At 39.2% G+C, this 21,699-nt stretch overlaps 1 protein-coding gene across 3 annotated transcripts in view; it reads left to right on the top strand.

The window, feature by feature from the left end:
- Positions 1-21,699, top strand: part of TMEM241 (transmembrane protein 241) — a 61,058-nt gene that overhangs the window by 3,526 nt on the left and 35,833 nt on the right. For 2 of the 3 annotated variants that reach the window (XM_035903021.1, XM_035903023.1), the window contains exons 2-9: positions 2,107-2,153; positions 4,727-4,804; positions 12,446-12,523; positions 13,931-13,956; positions 15,394-15,445; positions 16,524-16,572; positions 18,585-18,630; positions 19,631-19,666. In XM_035903021.1, coding sequence (XP_035758914.1) covers positions 2,107-2,153; positions 4,727-4,804; positions 12,446-12,523; positions 13,931-13,956; positions 15,394-15,445; positions 16,524-16,572; positions 18,585-18,630; positions 19,631-19,666 — 412 coding nt within the window. The remainder of the gene's footprint in view (positions 1-2,106; positions 2,154-4,726; positions 4,805-12,445; positions 12,524-13,930; positions 13,957-15,393; positions 15,446-16,523; positions 16,573-18,584; positions 18,631-19,630; positions 19,667-21,699) is intronic. The other variant, XM_035903022.1, reaches the window with a different exon arrangement.

Here is a 21,699-nt window from a genome sequence, read left to right as displayed (position 1 = left end):
GCCCCACGGGTGTAGGAAACCCCCTGGCATTTCAGCCCGAGGGCCCGCCGCCGCCCGTCCCCGGGTGCCGTGGTAGCTGAGGAGCTGCTGCCTTCTGCCCCTCTCGCTTTTTCTCAGCCTGTGGCGTCTTTGCCTTTGCAGGACACAGGGGTTTCACTGCTGGCGTCTTTAGGGGGGTAAAAGGGTGACATCGTCTTACTCAAGTGAATGAAATGTTAAGTTACAGAGCCAGAAATTGCACTGCTTTGAAAGCATTGGTGATGCTGAATGTATTTTATCAGGTATCTAGCAACCACAAAACAAGATCTGTTAACTGGGGCAATAATACTGAGTATCCAGGCGAAAAAGTCCAAAATACTTGAAGCGTTGTAGTAGTAGTAGTGAAACAGATATTAACTTCCACGAACCCTTTGACAGCTTAATTAACCTGCAAATTAAGGACATGAAATCTCTTTTCCACTGCACAACTTACCAGCCTGTTAGTATTGCTGAAAGGTCTAAAAGAGAAGGAGAAGTAGGCTGAAGATGGCCATGCTGTGAATAAGAATGTATAGTTTAAACATACTTTGAAGTAGTTTGTTTGCTCTGGGCGGAAGAGATAGAGTAACTACTCCTTGCTGTCCTATTTATTAGAGAGTGTGTCTGTGTTTCTGGTGCAGATTTCTGAAAGAAAATACGTTTCTGAAGGAACTAGGGTATGGTTTTCCAGAGGGAGAGTTAAGAGAAAAGCAGCGTTTTGGAGGTGAAAATGAAATCTCAGCATTGGCCGCTGGTTTCTGTTCAGAAACATTAAGGATGCCCAGAAGTAGGCTGAAGTCCAGACATGAAGCAAAGTTCATTGGGAGAGATAATACACTTGGCTTGACAGACCGCTAGGAGCAGTGGTTAGTTAAACAGAAAGGGGCTGGAAGAGCTGCCAGATTGCATCATGCATTTGGGAAAAGTGCTTGGCTTAACTATACTTGAGAGGAAGTCGGAAGGAATTTGATACAGGGCCTCCATTTTCAAACCTGAATGTAGGTGTTAGTGTAATAAAGTGAAAAATAACCGGGATATAGATCTTTCAGTTGTTGCAGGTGGTATGTAAATGCAAATGGAGGTACAGGCACATGCAGATGTATCATCCTGATTTAAAACCCTTGTGGCAATTCAGACAAGTGTATGTATAACATGACCCGTTGTGAATCAACATGCCTTGTCCCTGTGTGATGATATCAGCTCCTTAGTGACACGCGCCACACCTGAAAACTGGACCTTGCAAAGTGCTCAGCACAGTTTCCTCTCTGTTGAAAGCTTTCAGCTCCTCCTGTTGCCATTGACAACTTCTGCTGGCTCCTGGAAGGAACAGCAGGTACCTTTCCTTTCCTCGGAGGAAGCTTCGGTCATTCTTCTCCTTTGCAGAAATAGTATTTATATACTTCATTATGGGTACTTGTTAGATCCTGATGTACACATCGAAATATTTCTGCCTCATATTTGCATATATACATCTATAGTGGGAAAAGACACTAGCATCCATGCGCACAGACCCTGACAAAGCGTTACTAAAGCAACAACACAGAGGCTTTGCTTTTTCCCCCCATATATTACATCTCCAAAGGGCTTTATGGATGGCTTAATATTTTACGCAAAATGGTGTATGAACAGAGAGTGTTAGATCTGTAAGATGAATTAATCTTCAGGAGACAATTGTGTTAATATTATTGGTTTGGATTCTGCTAAAGATTGCCTCTTTCATATGATACAGTTTTAACTGACAAGCGCTTATGTCTTTTCGTTCCTGTTAATCCTTCTCCTGTTCAATGTGATGCGTGGAGTGTGCTCAGAAAGTGAAAGAGCAATTCAGAAGGTAGCCTTCTCTCCATCGTTCAGTGTGTCTACTCCATACCTCATGTACTTTAGTGTCTGCTACCTTCCACAGTGACTGGGGCAGTGTCCAGCAGTTCTAGCGTGGGAAGAGAAATTACTGAAAACTTTCTTTTGTTTTTTTTTTGTTTTTCTTTATTTTGATAGAAACTTTTTGTGTTTTGTTGCTCTCGTGATTGTTTGTTAATGTTACAATGCTGTAGGTGTTTGATGTCCATTAATTTGGTATTTGTTTTCCAGTATGTCCTGTCTGTCCTGAAATTTACCTACCCTACCCTTTTTCAAGGGTAAGTACTGTTTTAAGAATACAGTTGTTTGAAAAATGACTTTAATCAGTAAATGTCTTGCTGTTCTATGCTGAAGCTAATGATAGTACCTCTTGTCATTACTGGCTTTTGCTGTCTAGAAAACTTACTTCATGAAGCCTTACTAAAGCATTCATTAACGTGTCTTGGTTAATTTTTGAACAACATGATGGTGATGCAATTAAGATTTGTAGACTCCATCATTTCTCATTTTTCTGAAAGTCTTATGCTTCAGCATAGAAAAGTAGCAGTTATAGTACAACCCGTCTTCTTTGGAAATGGCACTCATGGATAATGTGTGGTAGTGGTGTATTCTTCTGCTATCCTAATGAAAACCAACCTTAAACCCATGTTTAGGCATAGACAAATACCATGTTGCTTATTTTCATGCTTAGCCTTTGTTGTAACTCTGCATCACAATCACTATCATATCTTAATTATTGTAATTAGAAGTTTAATGTTTTATCAAATATCCATATATAACATCAGTGCTGTTAATAATTTGTGAGACATTTAGTGAAAATCTGGCCCCTTAAAGCCAAGACTTCCCCCACTTGTTCTTTTGAGGTAACGGTAAAGTCTGCAGACACTGGCTATCTTTAATTCCTTTACTGCTGCTTAGCATGGCTTATGTTTTTGCCTGACGTGCAGCCCCAAGACTGCAATCAACTATAGGAATAATTGCCTTGGGAATCTCTGTTTGCTTTGAGTATACTCAGCTCTATTAAATAAGCAACAAATGCTTTCTTCAGTTCTGATACAAACACAGAAACTGTCTTTTGGACAAGGCTTTTATCAGATGGGGACAGAGTTTTGAGTAATGTATGTGAAATACAAGTGTGGTAAATCAACAGTAAAAAGGCGTATTTCAAGGGCAAACAACTGAGTTACGGTATCTATGTTACCACAGTTATTTTTTTTTTTCTATTATTTGGAAATACATCTCAGCATCTTAATATTTTTCCGTAAGTTCTGGCTTTTAAAGGTTACCTTTCCTAGAAAATTATTAAGTGGCTCAGATGCACTTTCATTTAGATGAGCAAAGGAGGAAAAGAGTGTTATTCTCAGTTCACGCTGTTATTGTTTGTTGTTGTTGGTTTTGTTGCCTGTATAACCTAAGACTGTACTGCATAGTGCTAAGCATCTGGAATTGTTACTAACTTCAACTTCTGTCCTTAAAACCTGAGACAAGAGGAAATTCTTCACAGTGAAGTTGGTGGGAATTCATCACTGGCTTGGAATAGAGCACAGTCAAGCCTGCAGCAAACATCAGGGTTACCTGGCTTTTAAGCTCTCATATGCTCCTCATCTAAAAAAGGTGAAGCGAGCTGTGATAGTAGCGCTGAATATTCATCACACCCATGTAGACAATGAACTTGCTCTTCTCTGACACTGTCCAACTACAGTTGTGATACTGCATAGAGTGAATATTTGTTTATTTGCATATGTGTGAGAGAGATTTTAAATAATTACTTAAATGCATTGCAATCAATGTGAATAATAAATAAAACTGCTTCTATACCTGTTACAGATGTTAATGTGATTTAACACTGTATTATAGTATCTCTGAACTATGCTAGATGTTCAATGATTTTCACCCAAGAAGCTTGAAACACATCTCTGAAAATGACTAGCTTAAGGAAGAAGAAAGCTAATCATTTATTTTAAACCTTAAAAAAAAACACTGCTAATTTTAAGTTACCCACAAGCATTTCTAAGGCCTCACATACTATTTCCATTATAGACTAAGGAACGCCTTTATGGTAGAATAAGCCCTTAGATAGAGAAGTCAATGCAGAATGTATGTAATTGTTATATACCTTTTCTATGAGAAGACCGCAGTACTGTGGTTTATATGCAAGCTTATCTGGCTGTAAAGATGTTTTCTCTAGAGGATGTGAACCAGAGGCTCATGCAGCATAATGATGTTATTGTTGATGACACTTCACTTGGTGCTTGCTACACAAGATGCAGGCCGGGGAGGAAAGCAGTCTGAGTTCGAGGGAGTTTGTAATCTAAGCCCAGCATGAGTAACCATGGCAAGTCATAGAACTAATGTTTGAAACTACTAGGACTACATGCCATCCTTGGGGCTTATTACTTCAGCTGAAGCACATCTCCAAATCCTGAAATCATGTTTATTTGTTCTAACAATAACAGTTTGTCTATCAAAAGGTATTCATGTCACAAACCTTGCCTCGCATCTTCAGATCATCATGGCTGTAACACCGCTTTTATTATTGTAAACCTTGTGTAGGAAGAGATGATAAAATGGGGATTCAGAAGCATGACTAAGGTAGTTGTGGTAGATGGTGACTTACAAAACATTTGAAACAGGACATGGAAGAACCAGAGTATTAGAAAATTTGGAGGAAATGCAGGCCCACAAAAATGAAAGATTCAAAGGGGAATAGTGGCATCCCTGGTAACCTGGAAAAACAGTAGATAGCTAGAGTCATGGGTGTCCTGTGAGAAATTCTGTGGATTCTAAGGTCATGCTCCATGTGGTTAAAAAGGACAAACAATTCAGAGGTGCTGTTTTGTTTCTATTTCAGGTGGCAGACGTTAGTGGGTGGACTTCTGCTTCATGTGTCCTGGAAGCTGGGCTGGGTGGAGATAAACTTGTCTTCAAGGTACTGTGGGATTTTCCATATCTGCTAAATACGTTATGACATAAATGCATTATGACATAGTTAAGTTGATTGTGGAAGTTACTAACTTGCTAAAATATAAGTCAGCGTGTGTGTGTTTGTATGTGTTCTGCTTCACAGGTGTAGGAGAGATCTTGTGGTTTAGTCTAATGAATATTCAATGACGTGCACTTCAACTGATTATTAATATAAAGTGGATTCAATTTCACCTTGGTAAAGCAATCAAAAAAGCATAGCCATTAGAGAAAACTATAAGGATAACTTATCCAACCATCTGACCACATGTCTTCCCTGGATTATTTTATAGTATTATAAGAGAAACCTTGGTAATGTCAGTTGAGAGCATTGCCACACACTTCCCCAAAACCTCAGTGCAGTGAAGTCCACAAATGTGATCTGCCTTTTTCTCCAAGAAGTATGTCCCATAAATGGGAATCATTCACCCTTGCCTAACTCTAGCATTTACAGCCGCACAGCAAGAGCCGCCATTGCAGTACAGGATTGATATAATAATCAAACTCCAAATTAAAAGGTGCTTTGTAGACAAAGATTATCTGCCTGAATTGAGTGTGACAGCAACTCAGAAGAGTCATCCAGCATACTGTCTTCTCAAGTGGATCCATTCTGCAGTGTGGAAGGTGGAGTATCTTTTTTACTTTGCAAAATGTTAGAAGTTGTATGCCCACAGCAGTTGTTGAATCTCCATCTCTGGGGATACTCAAAACTTTGCTGGACAATGACCTGAGTAGTGTGACTTAACTCTGAAGTTGGGGGGAGATTGAACTAGGTGCCTGCCAGAGTTCCCTTCTAATGTAAATTTTTTCAGCACTTCTGTATTAGCAAGTGACAACCGATAAATTTTCTGTTTGGGATTCACACAGTTGGCTTGCAAAACTGAATCTCCTCATTTGGAATGAGATCCTTCATGTATGTCAGAAGAACCAGGCTAAGTTCTGTTTTCATGTCCACGCAAGTGACTACATTACCACGGAAACTTAAGTCAAGTTGTAAATGGAAACAGAATTTAACTTCCTACCTTTTATCAGCAGTGTAGATAAAACAAGGATATTGGTGTAAAAGCTGCCATTGATATTGATGGAGGCAGGATTAGGGTCCAAACCTTGCTTTAGTGGCAGTTACCGGTACATACATTATTATCAAATGTATATTGTTTATGCAGATTTTGTCTTTACAGAATGGTCTAAAGGACAAAAGAATACAGCCGTCAGTAATGTCCTTTTCAGTTCAACTTTTCATCACTAGATGATTACTTTTGCTTTAGTCATGAAATTAAAGAAGTTGAATCTTTTTTTCCCCTCTGGGAAAAGATATTTTCATTTTTTCAAAACTTGGAAGACATTAAAGAAAATACTGGACAAAACCGATTTTCTGCTGTTGAAGCGGATGTTTTTATCTAAGAAAAGTTTTGATGAAAAATTAGTTTGTGTTTTGACAATGGAGACTTCAGGCCACTAGATGTCAGCACACTATAGGAAAAGTGATTAAAGTACATTTTGAGAAATCTCTTCATTCATTTAGCTAATACAGAATGCCAGCTCTAGAACAGATTGAATGAAATGACCAGAATTAATTGACATGTTTTGGCTATAGTTCAGCCAACTACTTAAGCATGAGTTTAAATCTATCTTTTTTCAGAAGAATTAGGCTCATGCTTCAATGCTTTGCTGAACTGGGCTTGTAGCATATATCTCCCGTATTAGAAACAAAATAAAACAAAACCCTCAAATCCCTTCCCCCACCAAACCAATCAAAAAACTCCCCAACAAACATACTGTCTCAAAACTTACATCTACCTCTTCCTTTCAAGCTCCTCCTCCCCCTTTTTACATCTTTTGTGTGTATATGTATAGGATACTTAAGAATACCATGCCCAGTCGTCAGTCTTGTCATGCTTCAAATAATAACCTGCTACCCATCTCTCTGTTTATTTCCGTAAAATCTCGGTATTTCTGTCATGTGGGCTGATCTCATATGCTTTCTGAGCCAGATCAGGTTATCCCAAAGTGTCTCAGCAGAATTATTTTATTACAGAGAGATCATCACCCGTTGTCTAAAGTCCGGAATACTAGCTTCACAGTAAAGACCAAAAACCACCGTATTACTTAGAGTAATTTCTCTTAAGTTTTGTGGACATCCTGCTTTTCATCTGCTTCCCCCCAGTGCTCCCAGCTGTAAGGGACTCTGTCACCATCATCGTTGCTTCTAAAAGGTGAAGGGTGACTGTCTGCAAAACTTGTATCCAAAACAAGGGCTCAGTGGAGCACAGAGGAATATGTGTAGCATCTGCATAATGCTTCCAGTGCTGCAATCTGCTGCCCAGCTTCTGACTAACCCTTGTACGCATGTAAGTCCTATGTATTCTGGTTGGCATTTCTTCTGGTGCTGAATTTGCCCCACAGCTAAGCACCATCTCAGAGCCTTGCTTAAACCAAAGCTCCAAAGTGTGGTTTAGGGGAAGCTACCCATTGACTTTAGTGGGCTTTGGATGTAGCCTTACAACCACAAGCTCATCAGTTCTTTTGTGACTGAGCTTTCCTGTTTTGCATGTACATCACTGTATTGCCAACATAAGAAGCTGCTAATTGGTTTACATACAAGACAGATTGTTGGTGCTGACACGTTACATCAAACATCCATGCATTCTTTTTCAGTCCTGACATTCCCACTTGGCAGCATAAAATTCTACCCTTACATCATGGAAAAAGCATCTGAAGTCCTTTTCCATTGCGCTTTGCAGTATTGCATTGGAGATGAAGATACATTTGGGATTCCTAGAATTTAGTGGTGGGGAACATGAAAGAGTGTTAGGTTCAAAATGTAAATTCAGTTTTCATCGCATGTTCCTTTCATCTTCCCAGATTCCTCTCTTTTCTTCCCTCCCCCTTTCTTCATTTGTTGCAGTTCCAATAGGGTGGACATATTTTTGTTGGTGTCTGATGTGAATTCGTTGGTAATGAGGTATGACAGTTTTAGATCCTGGTCTTGGTGAAATTCCAGTTGAAGACAATAACCTTAAAAGGAAGAATGTTTTTAAAAAAAATGATCGTGACTACTACCCCAAAAAACCAGAGCGAATATTTATGCCAGTGAAAGGATCTAAAGATTACTCTATTTTTGTTATCCGGAGTTTTTGATCAAGTGTCTTAGAAAATTTTGTATTAAAAAGAAAGAGGAAACATGATGATTAGGTTTTTTTCTTAGAGTTTGCATGTTTTATCTTCATTCAGACTGTTCTTAATTTCATTGTTTAGTGGTCTATTTTTCTTGTGTTCCATGAAGTGTGGTAGTGTAGTGGTACCTATAATTACATTTTAACTCTTACATGCTAGTTGGAAGTATAAACCAAATTAAGGAACTACAAGTAGTTTGGTTTCCTTTTGAGCAATATTCGCCAACATTTTCTTGACTTTAAGTCAAAGCTCAGGAAGAGTGTACGGGGGTAGCAGTGTCCTCAGTCGTGGGAAGCCTTTGGATCAGGCCTTTAGATCACTGCTACTCCTTTCCTCCCTTGCTCAAAATCTTACCTTATTCTCTCTGAAATTTACCACCTACCTGATCCCATTTTCCCCTTAAGTACCAAGATCGAAAAAGGAAAAGTGCAAATTCTGAAGCCCCTTCTCCGAACTGAAACCTGACCCTACTGCAATAATCACAGCTGAAAAAAAAAATCAGATCAGTCTGTGATGACTTCATTCCTCCATTAGTTGTCAAACTGCCTCTAGGAGTTTGGCTTAGTCAAAAGAGTATCATTAGGAAATCTCCAGAGACAGGCTCCCACAGAGGCAATTTGATCTTTAGGAAGAATCTCTTCGTAAATCTGGCTGAGAAATGAATGTGTGGGTGGGCAAGTGTATTTGTACATAGTGAAAATGTGTGCTGTCTGTGCAAGTATGCCATTTTATGCCTTCATTTGTCAATTTTTCTTCCTTTTACAGCGCATCAAGGGAATTAGTTGAAATTTCTCTCCCTCAAAACCAATAGGAGTAATTGCTATGAAGCAAACAATTTTGCAGGGAGAGGAGACAGGGACAGAGTAAAAGAAAGAAAATATATCTGCAGATAGCTCCTATCTAGGATTAGATGGAGTGATTAATTTCTGTCTCAGACTTCTTTACTACATGGGAGGAATACTAAACAATCAGGCAATGAATTTAATATGCACACCTTTGAAATATATGTCTATATATACGTATTATATTCCTTGCAAGCAACTGTTGCTGACTGTATATAAACAGAATGTGGTGAAGTAACAGGATTTTAATTGTTTTCACAGGTCTGAAATCCTATCATGGCTTCCTGCTTCAGTACTGTTTGTTGGCATTATTTATGCTGGCTCTAGGGCACTATCTAGATTGGTAAGAAATGCACAAGTAGAAGTCAGTTCTTCATTACCTCTACTTTACGAGCAAAGAACATTCCCTTCATACAGGGTGTTTAATGCTGTTCCTGGTTTAGGGGGAAGGAAGGAAGGAGGGGTTTAAATAATACATACATTGCTAATGGTGCTAGAGCAGCAGTCCAATTCTACGATGTGTAAAGCAGTATCAAAAAGCAATTCCGTGACAGTCCAAAGCACTCAGCATCTCTCCAGAGTACTCAGTGTTTTGTTGGATAGATCCTCAGTGGTCTGAACTGTGCAAGTAGGGAAGAAGCTGAAGAAGTTACTGGCTGTCACTTTGCAAGAGGGGGAATGGGGCTGTGGGATCTGTGGGAAATCCTTCCAGGAAAAGGATGAAGACCATTTCAGTGGGAGGCTTTTGGTGCTTTAAGGATTTGAAAAAACAAATTGAAAGTTGGAAAGAGATTATGGGAAGGGTTAGATTAAGCAGTTTTATGATCCATTTGAATCACAATGGCCTACCAAATGTTTAGAGGATGTCAAATCTGCTTTCATTAAAGTTGAATGCTTTTTACTTAAATGATAGTCTTTCTTAAAAAAACAAAAAACAAAACCAAAAAAGGTGGTGACATGATTTTTTTAAAAAACAGCAATGTTTTACTGCTGTTATGCAGGCTGCAAGGCCAGATTCTGCACTAGTTCCTTTCTGCATTCTGTCAATGCATCCTAATCTAATTCCAGACCCTGCTCGCTTCTGCCAGCTCCTAAACCCCAAGAAGGATCAAAAGGGAATTTTTGACAAGTATCTGCTTGTAGTGATCCCTTGAACGTCCCACTGGAGGGGTAGGGCAGCAAAGGACAGGAGGTCTCTGTCCTCACAAACAAGGCTGGAGGCCTCATCTCGGACCCCAGTGACCTTTGGAAAGCACAGACATGTGCTAAGAATCCCCATACCTCCCCATTAGCTCTGTCTCGGGGTGATTGCATTTACTTCCTCTTGGTTCCTCATCAAAGCAAGTTCCAATGGGCTTCCCTGGTGTAAACTGAGATCCCGAAGGAGAGGTCTGTCTGGAAACAGCAATAAAGCCTTGGCAGCAGCATCTTTTCTGTCTGCTCACCTGGGCGGTGGAGGAGGTACGAATCACATCCTCTCTGCTATTTTGCCTTACTTCCTAGTCATCCTGCAAGCTACCTTGTTTCCCTCCTGTCCCTGCTCTGGTCATTTAAGAGTGAGATGCACTGGAGCGACAGAGGGGCTGTGAATGGTTTTGATTTGTATCCCAAACCTTTCTTAAGGAACATCTCCCATTTCTGAATGGCTTTTTGTTGTACATAAGTGGGGATTTAGAGGCCTAATTCTGTGGCTATTTTAGGAGGAAAGACAAAAGGACAAGTAGTCTTAGGCCATAGCTATTATGTAATGCCTTGTACTGGGGCTAAATTCAATCCTACATAGGAGCTTTACTTACAGTAACTGCGTACAACAAATTTATGGTGCAGTGAGAAGTGAAATGGACTCTCCCAAACTCATACCTGAATTGGCTCCCCTCACCAGGCTGTTTGAAAAGTGGGTTTACTCCTAAAGCAGCAATTAGTGCACTTTTTTGATCAAAGCCAGGGAGGCCTTCTTTCAAACACCCCTGTATACTGGCAGGGCTACAGTTTTAATCTCTGTTTGTGCCTCTCCCTAGAGGTGCAGGCAGTCTGCCCTCCCCAGGAGTTCAGGGCTGGAACCGGAGGAGGGCTGCTCTGGACTGTGATGCATTAACAAAAGTATGCAGAGCTGCGAAGGGAGGTTTGTACAGGGTCTATTCACCCTGCCTGCCCAACCAGTAAACCTTTATTTTCGTAAGCATTAAGCTCACTCACAAATTTAAGAAATACTCACTTCAAAGACAATAGACATATGGAGAAGGTTAACTGGGCTAGGCAAACTGGAGCCATTGTTGGCTCTGAAACACATTTGGAAGAGCCAAAAGCAGGGGGGAGGAAAGAAAAACCCAGTAAATTGGCTTTACAAAAGGAAGAATGTAAATTCTGCTGTCAACTTTCCTTGTGTATGATTATTTCTTGTATTTCCTATTATTGTGTCAGGCTCGGGATGCTTATGTTAGATACTTCTGGTTTTATGTTCTCAGTTGTCCAGCAACAGGGTTGAGAATTGGTTTTCAGAATCGGTGAAGCTGAGGCTGACAACTTCATGCCAGTGGTGTTTGTGTGATTTTCATTCCTTGCTAATTTAGAGGTGTTAAAAGTCACCTTGGTGTAACTGTTGTGTTTATGGATCCACCCAACTTGTCGTTATGACTTAAAATGTTTAATTAGCGATGCTTATCCAGCTTTATGGAAATGAAAAGAAAAATCCGGAAAATAGAGATTTCTGAACACAAAGTCAAATTTAAGAGATATTTCCTGCTTATATTGCCCGATACTTAAAAGGTATGGACATCACTGAGAAATTTACTCATTCTCTACTCGTGTGATTTAAACGCTATACAAAAGTGGGGAAACACTGCTTCCTAAAACTGCCTTAGTCTTTAGATTATCTTAATCGGAGCAGGGAATTGCCTCTCTTTCAACAGTCTGAGAGACCATGGATCTGATTTGGAGGAAGTATTATGAACCACTAATTCTGGTTGGGTTTGCCTGGGGGAATGGGTGTTTGATTCATTATTATTATTATTATCATCGGGGTTTGTTTCTTAATGATTTCATGTTGGGATGGTGTCCAGATACCTCAGTGGGTATAATTTCGACATCACTTGTGTATGAAGTATTACATTTCTACCCTAAGTTCAGGCAGCTCTTCCTAGCAGTAACTGAAAGCAATCACCTAAAATCATCTTGCTCGTAATTCTGTTGCTAGGAGTCACATTGTATTCTTAGTTGCAGTAGACAGAGATGGGAAAACTAATGAGAACTGTTTACTATGGAGACTGCAGATATTTGAACAGGCAGAAGTAGAGGCAGAAACCTGGAGCAAATCTCACCGAGGTAGCTGTGTACAAACAAACCGACTGAGCACTCGGAAGTGGGAGAAGCAGCAAGCAGGGTCTGCATTTAAAGATGCCTGTGTTGTGTGATAGTGATTGGAATGGGTCTAAGTCCCTTTTAGGAGCTGTGGCATGGGTTTACAGCTTAAAAACAAAACAAAACCCAAACCCACAAACATGTGGGACAGCTGTCCCTAAGATGAGTGCTCCTTCCTATGTGTGTGACTGTTCTGTTTTGATTTGGGTGTTTTTGTTCTCTCCCAATGGCAGCCAATCCCGGTGTTCCTCACCGTGCACAACGCGGCAGAAGTTATAACCTGTGGGTTCCAGAAGTTTGTGCAGAAAGAGGTAATTGATCTATTAATTGATACGTTCAAGGTACCTCCTGTGATATAATTGCCCTATAACAAGACACCTAATTTCTTTTAATATGGACATTAGTGCTGTGTGCTTTTCTAGTCTCGCTGTGATAGCTAGTCATTAATGAGACCCAGAGAGAGCTTTGCTGCTGCCAAGTATCTATATTGATGTCTTCTTTTCCCCTTTAGTTGATGAAACACCGCAAATGTGTATCAACAGTTCAATCTGCATTTTTAAGACTGGCTTGGTCCTGCTTGGTTTTTCCTTTTGAAAATTAATATTGCCTCTCTCTCATGTCCCACGTAAGAATCTCACTGTTTGAGCTGAGAGGGAGGAGGACTGGGTCCTTAGATCTAACCAGTATGACATATCTAGTATTTGATGTATTGTATGATTATAGATTGATCGCATCGCCACGTGAAACGCAGGAGAAATGGTGCATTCTTGGATTTGTTGTGAATGCTTGAGAATCTACCCCAAGACCTATTCAAGTCAGGAGAGTAATTCCTGCTCCTTTTAGTAAAAGCTGGGTTTGTTTCTCACAAACTACATTGGGGATCTTTCTTTTTAGGCTATGAAATGCTTTTCTAATTGACCAGAGAGCTGCTGTGTGACGTAACACCGGGAAATCATTCATCACAAAGTCCTTTCTACAGTGGCCCCTGGCTTGCTGTAGAAGGGATCTTCCATTCATTACCTCTGTTGTTTATATAGACGACAAATAAATGGCCTGTGTTTGCTACTCCTAACAAGCTGAAGAGGTCACTAAGGTCATGCCCGAGGGACATAGCAATGCGTACCATGGCGTGTCCTTGTGGCATTGTCCTCTGATCAGTGTCCCTGTCAGTGTTTCATATTTTCCTTCTAGCTCACATGTTTATGTCTCCTCTCTTACAAAACAAAAGCACTATGGGCAAAGATAATGCAAACCCAGGTCTTGCTGGGAAGCTTCTGAGAATAATTTTGGACCAAAGGATTGGGAAGCTTTCATGAGTTTAGACTGAGACGGATTTGGCTGGGGTAGTACCTTACTGATTAAGAATACTCAATATTGGAGTACATACAATACATAGTTTTTGTATAGTTCAAGTTAAGTTTGAGGTCTGGGTATAAAGTTTATGTCTGGTTTTAAGTTTACCCGCTGTAAGTAATCTGAAAATATAAATCAAAAGTTGAAATAGGCTAATCTGTAGTCATGGTTCTTTTTTTCAATTTAAATTTGCTAAGCAGTTCTCAAATGTAATGGGCTGTTGAATGCTGCTAGCTGGATTTTTAATATGTTTGGTGCAGTAAGATCAGCTGTCATCACTGTCCTGGTTTTGGAAGAAAAAAGCACTATTTCACAATTTTTATTTTTAAATTTTAATTTTTTTAATCATACTTTCTTTTTTACAGCAGATCTCTCATCTGAAAGTCTGTAGGTAAGCTTTTAAAACTGCTCAGATTCAGATTCAGACTTGTTTTGGCTTCAGCTTCTGTATTTGCTTCAGATAATGGCACACCAAAACAGTGAAGAATGTGAGGCATATTCCCATGGGTGGTGAGCCTAAATTGCAGCATAGGCCATAGGAGTAATTGAATATTTTTAAAATGTATTTTCTGGGGTTTTTTATCAGTTGCTTAAATAGCTCCTTTTTTTTTTTTCTTCTAATAAAGATGAAAAAAGCCAGAAGTCCAGTCTTCCTCAATAACAAAGCAGTGCTTGTATGTATGTTTTTGGAAAGGAGATAGAAATCAGGCTTCAAGTTCCAGTGGGTAATCTTAGCAGTAAGAGAAAGATAATTAATATGATGGAAAATAGCTAAAAATGCCATTCCTAGGAAAGAAAAAGTGAATGGTATCCAGTTCTGCTAGAATCATTCATATTAAGCAACCACAACCTACCAACCCTTGTTGGCCCTAGTTGTTTAGGCTTCAAAAAGGAGATAGAAAGGGACAAAGAAAAGTCAGGCAGTCATGTATTAAAAGTTTCATTCTTCCCCCCATCTCCTTGAAGAACACATATTTGCTATCCTCCACATTCTGTAATCTTTTAGCTGTACTTAGAGTGGATAACGTTGGGTTTATTATTTAGTGTACTTAGAGGCACCATCTTCCTAATTTCTTCCTGTCGTTTCCATTATCTGACTTACTGTGGCCTTGTTTTCACCACTGGATTATTGTCAAGGGTACCAGGTTTTTTGTCATCTTCATTCTGTCTTTTCCTATGCCCCTAGAGAGCAGGAAAATAAGCTTCAAAAGCAAATGTTTGTTATTATTAATAGTGACAGTGCACAGAAATTCCACATCAGTGTATTCAGCATAGCGTTTAGAAATACTGACTCAGCCACAGGTTAAGAATTTATTTAGTCCAAGTCAGTGAACTAGGGGAAGATCTGTGCTGTCCTTAAGCCATTTCTAGCATAATACCACTCACTCCCACTCTGCTGTGTTCTGGAGTTACACCACAACTCTGAATGGAGTCACCTATGCTGGAATCGTTGTAATAGGCTATTCAACTTAATGAAAGAACTTTTTGGTAGCCATTCACAGCTAGAAATTAGTTGATTTTGGCTTTCTGAAGCAGCCTCAGGAAGCCAGATGGCAAGTGAAGAATAATATTTCCTACCAAAAAACTTGTTTTCATCGCTGCTGAGATGTTTTGTGCTGCTTCTCTTCTTGTACAACGTTGTGTATGGGTTACGAGGAATGCATGATGTAAAAATTAATTTTGGTAGCAGAAATTACTTTTTAAATATGGAATAAAAATTAAGCAATGAAATGTCAGTGTAAAATTGTGTGGAACTGCCTATACTTGGCTGAGAATACAAATCCGGGTTATGAGCTTTTGGTCTTTGGGTTTTTTCTCTTCTCCACAGTGTGCTGTTCCTCCTTGTAGCAGCAGCGTGCCTTCCTTTATGTGACACACAGGTGAGCTCTGCTTTGTAAAGCAGCTCTGGTTAGACCTTGATGTTTGACATCTTGTTAGCATGTGAGGGATGCAGCTTTTACTTGTAAGCTAGGGTGGGATTCCTGCAAATGAATTGTAAATGTTGCCTAGTGGTGTGTTGTAGTCTTACTGGTTTTAATGTGTTTGCGTCATGGTAAAACCTCTGAGCAGTGCAGACATGCAGCTCTTCAGTGAATCATATATGTTTGAGTTAATTGCATGGACTTTCAGGAGATTCCTAAATTAGCTTTGTACACACTACTGGAGAAAGAAAGGAAGTATCTCCAGAGAGTAGCTCAGTCCAGGAAAGATCTATTCCTTGGAGGTGCTTTTCTCTTTTGAAGACTTAGGAAGGCTGCTTCCTTTTTTTAGATACTTTAGTTAATATCTGAAGTCAGGTGGGATGAATCTAGGAACTTCTCTGAATGCATCTGATGAACTGTAGCTATCAGAAGTGTTGCACCTGTGGTAGCTCCCTTCATAGTCCGTGATGCAGAGCAGGAGCTTCTGGTGTATAATTCATCTCCCCTGAAAGCAGACAGCTAAAATATACCAGGTAAAATTCCTCTCAAAAATGTTTCTTTTTCCCCATTGGTTGTGAAGAGACTCTACCTTGCTCATAGGCAGATGTCTCCTTAAAGCACTCGTTTGGATACGCTGTGGTTAGTGAGCGCCTTGGGGAGAGAGAGACTGCTTAGCTGCTGCAGGGGCTGAGAGTGGAAAGGAGACAAGACAAAAGCCTTCATGATGTTCCTCTGATCCTTTTGCCCCTCCCTGACTGCCAATACAAGACTAAGCAGATTGAAGTCCATGTTCTCAGATGTTTTGAAATAGCATGCATATCTGAAAGAAATAGAGCTATCCTTGCCAAGACTAGCTGAGAGCCTGGGTAACTGGCATATGCCAGGTAGTCTTCCTAGTCTTCTTCAGTCATCTTCTCTTTCATTGTAGCATAGCTCCCACTCGCTGTTCTTGCTTTGTGACGCTGTCTTCGGGGAAATAGCAATATGTATGTTTACATGAATGTGCATTTATTTATGTAGATGTTCTTTATTGCAGTTTGATCCGAACGGTTATTTATGGGCTCTAATTCACTTGATCTGTGTTGGTAAGTAATTTTCTTCTGGAAAAAGAATCAGGAAAAGTAAATGTGCTGGAGAAGCAAACATGTTATTATGAAGCTACTGATATTTAAGGTTCTTGATGTAAGAAACATTTGGAAAGAATGAAGAAGATCAGTAAAGATAAGGAAGTGTGTTCCTTTTATAGCTTTTACATTGAAAACAACAACAGAATAAACTAAGATATTGCAGTCAGTTAACAGTGGATGAGAAAATGTACATACAATTTTAGTCAGCACTAAGCTTTTCTAGGAGTTTTTGATGTTTGCCTACTAAGAGACACTTCTTTCTGATGGGAGAAGAAACATGAAAAAAAACAAGCAATAACTTGTAGTTGGAGCTTTATTGCACACACTGATTTTATTTAAAAACTGACAAAAATATTCTAAAATATCATGGGATATGCTCCCAGAGGAAGGATTTTGAAATGTTGGGTTTTTTTCTGCAATAGTATGCATTTTTAAAAATTTTTAACAATGAGTTGCATGACCTGTTAGGGGTTTGGGGTTTTTTTGTCTTTTTCAAGCTAAACATTGATTTGGATAAATCATAATTCGTCCCTGGAAAGCTAGAAACGGTCAGACCCAGAAAAACTGAAGAAAACCAGAGTAGTAATTTTTAACTAGGAGACTTGGTCTTTTGGAGCATTAGGCTGGATAATAAGGGAGTTGTATTTGGTTCTTAGCTGTCCTATAGACTTAGCGAGTGACTCATTCTTATGTTAAGTCTTGTCTGCAAATTAGGGATGATTCCTTCTTTATTTTGTGTATTCATTCTGTAAAATTTTCAGGGCACAGGTTATGTATTTATATATGTTTGTGTCTAGGGAGGTCTCGAGATCCCATTGGAAAATCTTGTTAACATACAAATAAGAAAAAATAGAATTTTTTTTTTCCTTTAGGAAATATTATATGACAAACGTTTGCTCATTTAGATAAAACAAAAAGCTAAGGATTTTTCACTTCAAATACTTGTTTGCTGTAACGAGTGATGTTACTGCTTTCTCAAAGCCACGAGGTCTCATTTTTAAAACACTGCTAGGCCACGGAGGTGGAAAGCTGCTTGGAGAGTCTTCAGGAGACACCTCTTCTGTGTGCTTGAAATGTGTAGGAAGTGCCAACATAATGTTTATGCTCAAGATATAGCTTCTTTCCATTTATCTTGTTTTTCAAAGTTGTTGATATGACTGTTGGGGGGGTTGTGTAATTAGATTTCCTATCAACTAACACAGAATAAAGATGCTACAAGAAAGGGCCAACAGGTGAACTGACTTATCACACAGTTAATCAAGACAGAGCATTGGAGAAAGGAGATGTATTCTACCCTTCAGCTTGGCTAACAGAGGCAGAGTTGAGGACATCTATTATATAGTGTTCTACCGTATTTGCTTTTCAACTTCTGGTTTTCTTTGCAAATCAAAATAAACCCAACAAAGCCTTGAAGAAAAGGTCTGAAAAAATAGAGCCTGAAGCTGTGTTGTTCCTTCCTTGAGTGCTTAAAGCTTTTCCCAGAATAGAAATGAGAGCTAACCAAGAGGTGGGTAGGTCAAGAATGTTAAGAACCTAGAGCTGAGAGAACTCTAAACAGGAAAGATGGCTCAGAGCCAACAGCTGTAGGGGTGTACATAGATGAACACGTCATAAAAGTTACCCAAAAAATGAGGTGGGCTGAAGAACCCATTCTGCGATACTTTCCTGTAGGTATTTACAGGTATGTGTATGCACACACACGCTCCTTTGCAGTTGCCACAAGCTAGGAGTGGTCTCTTCTTCAGAAGGGCTAAAACACGTAGCACGACAGTACTCTGATGGTAACACTTTGAAAACCATTAATTTGAAGTGAAAGGTTCATTTTACTCACGGTTTAGGCTTCCTTTGTGCCGTGTTGCTGAACTGTAATTCAGAGGGGTTCCACATCTGCTGGTACCACTGCCAAACAAGCTGCTGTTTGTCAGAATGATTGCATGTTATGGCAATTACACATGTCTTTTCAATTACAGGGGCTTACAAAGTATTTCACAAGTTATGGAAACCTAGCTCTTTAAGGTAATGTGTTTTCATATTCTTCTAAAAAGAAAGAGATTGCTCTCAAAGAGGGTTAGAGAGACATCTGTGTAGCAGTCAGGTAAACTGTAGGGTTCTCTGTGTTACCAGCGTGAGCTGAGCCACTCTTGGTTAATCATTAATGACCTCTCTTGCAAGAGGAGTCTTATTTATTGTTGATAACAATAGCATGTGGTTATTGATAGTTACATTTCTAACGTGAACACTGAATTAGTTTTAAACAGTGTATTATCAAAGGATGATGACTCAGTCCTGGAAAAAGAACCCCTAATTATTGGCACAGGCATTAAGAGGAAATGTTAGTTTGTGTTACCCTTGAAAGCTGCATGGTTTGAATCTGTCAGTATCTCCCTTTGTGACACAGTCTGAAAAGTGTTTAGCAGCTGGTGACTTGCCACAGGACTGGAATGGCTGAGTACCTTAAAAACCTTGAAACCTTGCACTAATCCCGTGTGCGTGTTACAACTTCAGCCAGACGATAGTTGTTTTGAAAGCAGGTGGCATTACGTGTGCACAGTGTCTCTTATCTGCAGTTGTCTCTATGGTTGGGGATGGATATGTTGCCACTGCATATCATATATATGTACATAATACATGTGTGTATAGGATATGGATAAGCTCATTTATTTGAAGACCGTTTTCTGTTTATGTTTAAAGGGTCTAAATTCTAGTCAGTCTCACTTTATCTTCACTTTAAATGAGACTCCCACTGACATAGTAACCACAGAAATAATGTGCAAATGATGCATAAATTAATACGCTTATTAATATGCTGATAATATAATAACAGATCATGGATATTATTTGTATAATTATAATATAATGTTAGCATTACCCAATTATAATATTGTGTCACATATAATATTAATATTATATAATATTACAGTGTTATAATACTACTTAATGTACTGAACTCTTACACCAAATGAACTGCATTGCTAAAAGAACACTTTTTTTTTTTTTTCTTTCCCTCCTCTCCCAGTGATCTGGACCAACAGTACATCAACTATGTATTCAGGTAAAATGAATAAGCCTTTGATACACCATAGCTGGTTTTATGTGGTACACATTTTCATTTTCAGCCATTGCTTGTTTAGGAAACTCGTAGCTACCACTACTTCAATGTATTTATTTAGCAGGACATTCACTGAAAGAACAGTGCTAAGCTGAATGACTTAGCAGCTGAATTTTTTTGGCTCTGCTTATAGGTAGACATGCCAATATACACCTGGGGAGGTAACGAGGTGTTAATTATGAATTTTTTAATCACTATGTGCAGAAGTGATCTATCGTTTCCAGAAATAATATTTACAGAGTAACTCCCTGGCAATACCCCACTTCAGAAAATAAAACTTGTACAAAATTGCCAGAAGGGGAGGTAGCGATTACAAAAGTACGATGTGCAAAGAACATGAGCAGTAACTGGTTGTTCAGAGTGCCGTTAGTGGGATTGAGTAATTCAGACTTTCAGTTGCTTTTCTGATTTGGAGATATAAAAGTGGCTTGTTACTTTGTAGTTAAAGAGCCAGAGTCCATACTCCCCTGCAATTTTTTATTTAAAAAAAAAGTCAGTCCTTTCCTCAAAGAGCCATAGAAGCCAGGACGTTTGGTGTGCTTGGCTTCACTAGATTTTTGTGAGGCTTTATTTGAATTAAAGCTTGTAGAGACTTTACTAGATTCTCCTTCATCCATAATCATATCTTGTATATGTTGACCTCTTTTCTTGGAATGGTAGCTAAAGTTGTATGGGAACACTATGGAATATGGATACTAAGTTCTAAGAAAGGATGGTCAAAGGGGATGAAAGAGAGAGCAGAAGTTAGGAATAAGCATAACAAAAGTGAAGTTGTGCTTGTCCATTTAATTAGATGGATGTGTGCTCTTGTCTGACCACATTGAAGATCCTTGATAGGAACACATCAGGGTCACCAGTGTAGGACAGTTACTTCACTTCAATTCCCATTTATCTTGTGATCATCATCAACATGATAATAGTGTGTATATCTATCTTGTTTCAATCAAATCTCCTTCTTCCGTAAGTAATGCAGGCCTCTCATTTTGCATTTGTATGATTCCAGTGTCTATTCACCAGCATCCCATGTGTTTACAATATCTGAATATCAGTTTGCTTGAAGTAGGCTCTTGTTTAAGTCAGTTGTTGTTTTCCATCTACTATGAAGTGCAAAGCAAATCAATTTTACTCAGAGGAGGTAGTTGTGTTCATTGAAAGTGTTTTGAAGAATTAGTCATGGAACTCGCAAATATGCTTGCTGTGTGCAGAAATAACCCGTGAAGTCTTGAATGAGCTGTAGCTATTTGTCTATGTTGAAGGGAGAATCATGAAACAACTGGTAAAATCAACTGATTGCTCATGTGGCACCTGCCTGACTGTGGGTCTCTGTTATCATTTTAGTTGAAAACTGCATCTGGGCCTGAACCTTTAAATTCAGATTTTGGCTGAAGGTCTTAATTTTGCAGCTTTGATTGAAAAGTCAGGGCTGGATTCCTGCTATGTTAGTTGATGGTATCCTTTGAAGTCTGCAAAGTTGTGTCCAGCAGAGAGCAGGAGTTCCACGTTACATAGAAAGTATGATTATTGATTTAGAGGCTTTTGAAAGGGAGAAACTTCTCTCTTAAGGAACCATGAGGTGCAGTGGTATGTATTTTAAAACTGTTCTTTTTTTAAAAAAAAAAAAACAAACCAACAATGGAATTCTGCAAACTGGAAGATGGCTTTTTTTAGCATCTGCTTAAAAGCAAAAATGTTTTATAAAAGCTTGCAAAGGTCTTCCATGGTCAGTGTAGCTTGTGAGATGATGGCGCAAAGGAATTGCTGGAAAACAGGCGGCTTAGAGGAGGTAGAAGACTGGATGGTTATTTGTTTGGCTTGGGTCTGTGGGTATCTGTATGTCTATGTATCTATATTGGTATGTATGTATATATTTCTATGCGTTAGAGAAGCTCACAGTCCCTAGCATTTGGACTTTATCTTGTCTGGGGAAAACAAACTCGTGGGCAATGGGATAAGCAATATCTGATTTCTTTTAGAGT

Source organism: Egretta garzetta, unplaced genomic scaffold (genome assembly GCF_000687185.1).
Source record: "Egretta garzetta isolate BGI_Z169 unplaced genomic scaffold, ASM68718v1 scaffold229, whole genome shotgun sequence".
Taxonomy (NCBI): domain Eukaryota; kingdom Metazoa; phylum Chordata; class Aves; order Pelecaniformes; family Ardeidae; genus Egretta; species Egretta garzetta.
Note: the sequence above shows the minus strand (reverse complement) of the source record. Positions and strands in the feature narration are given on the sequence as shown.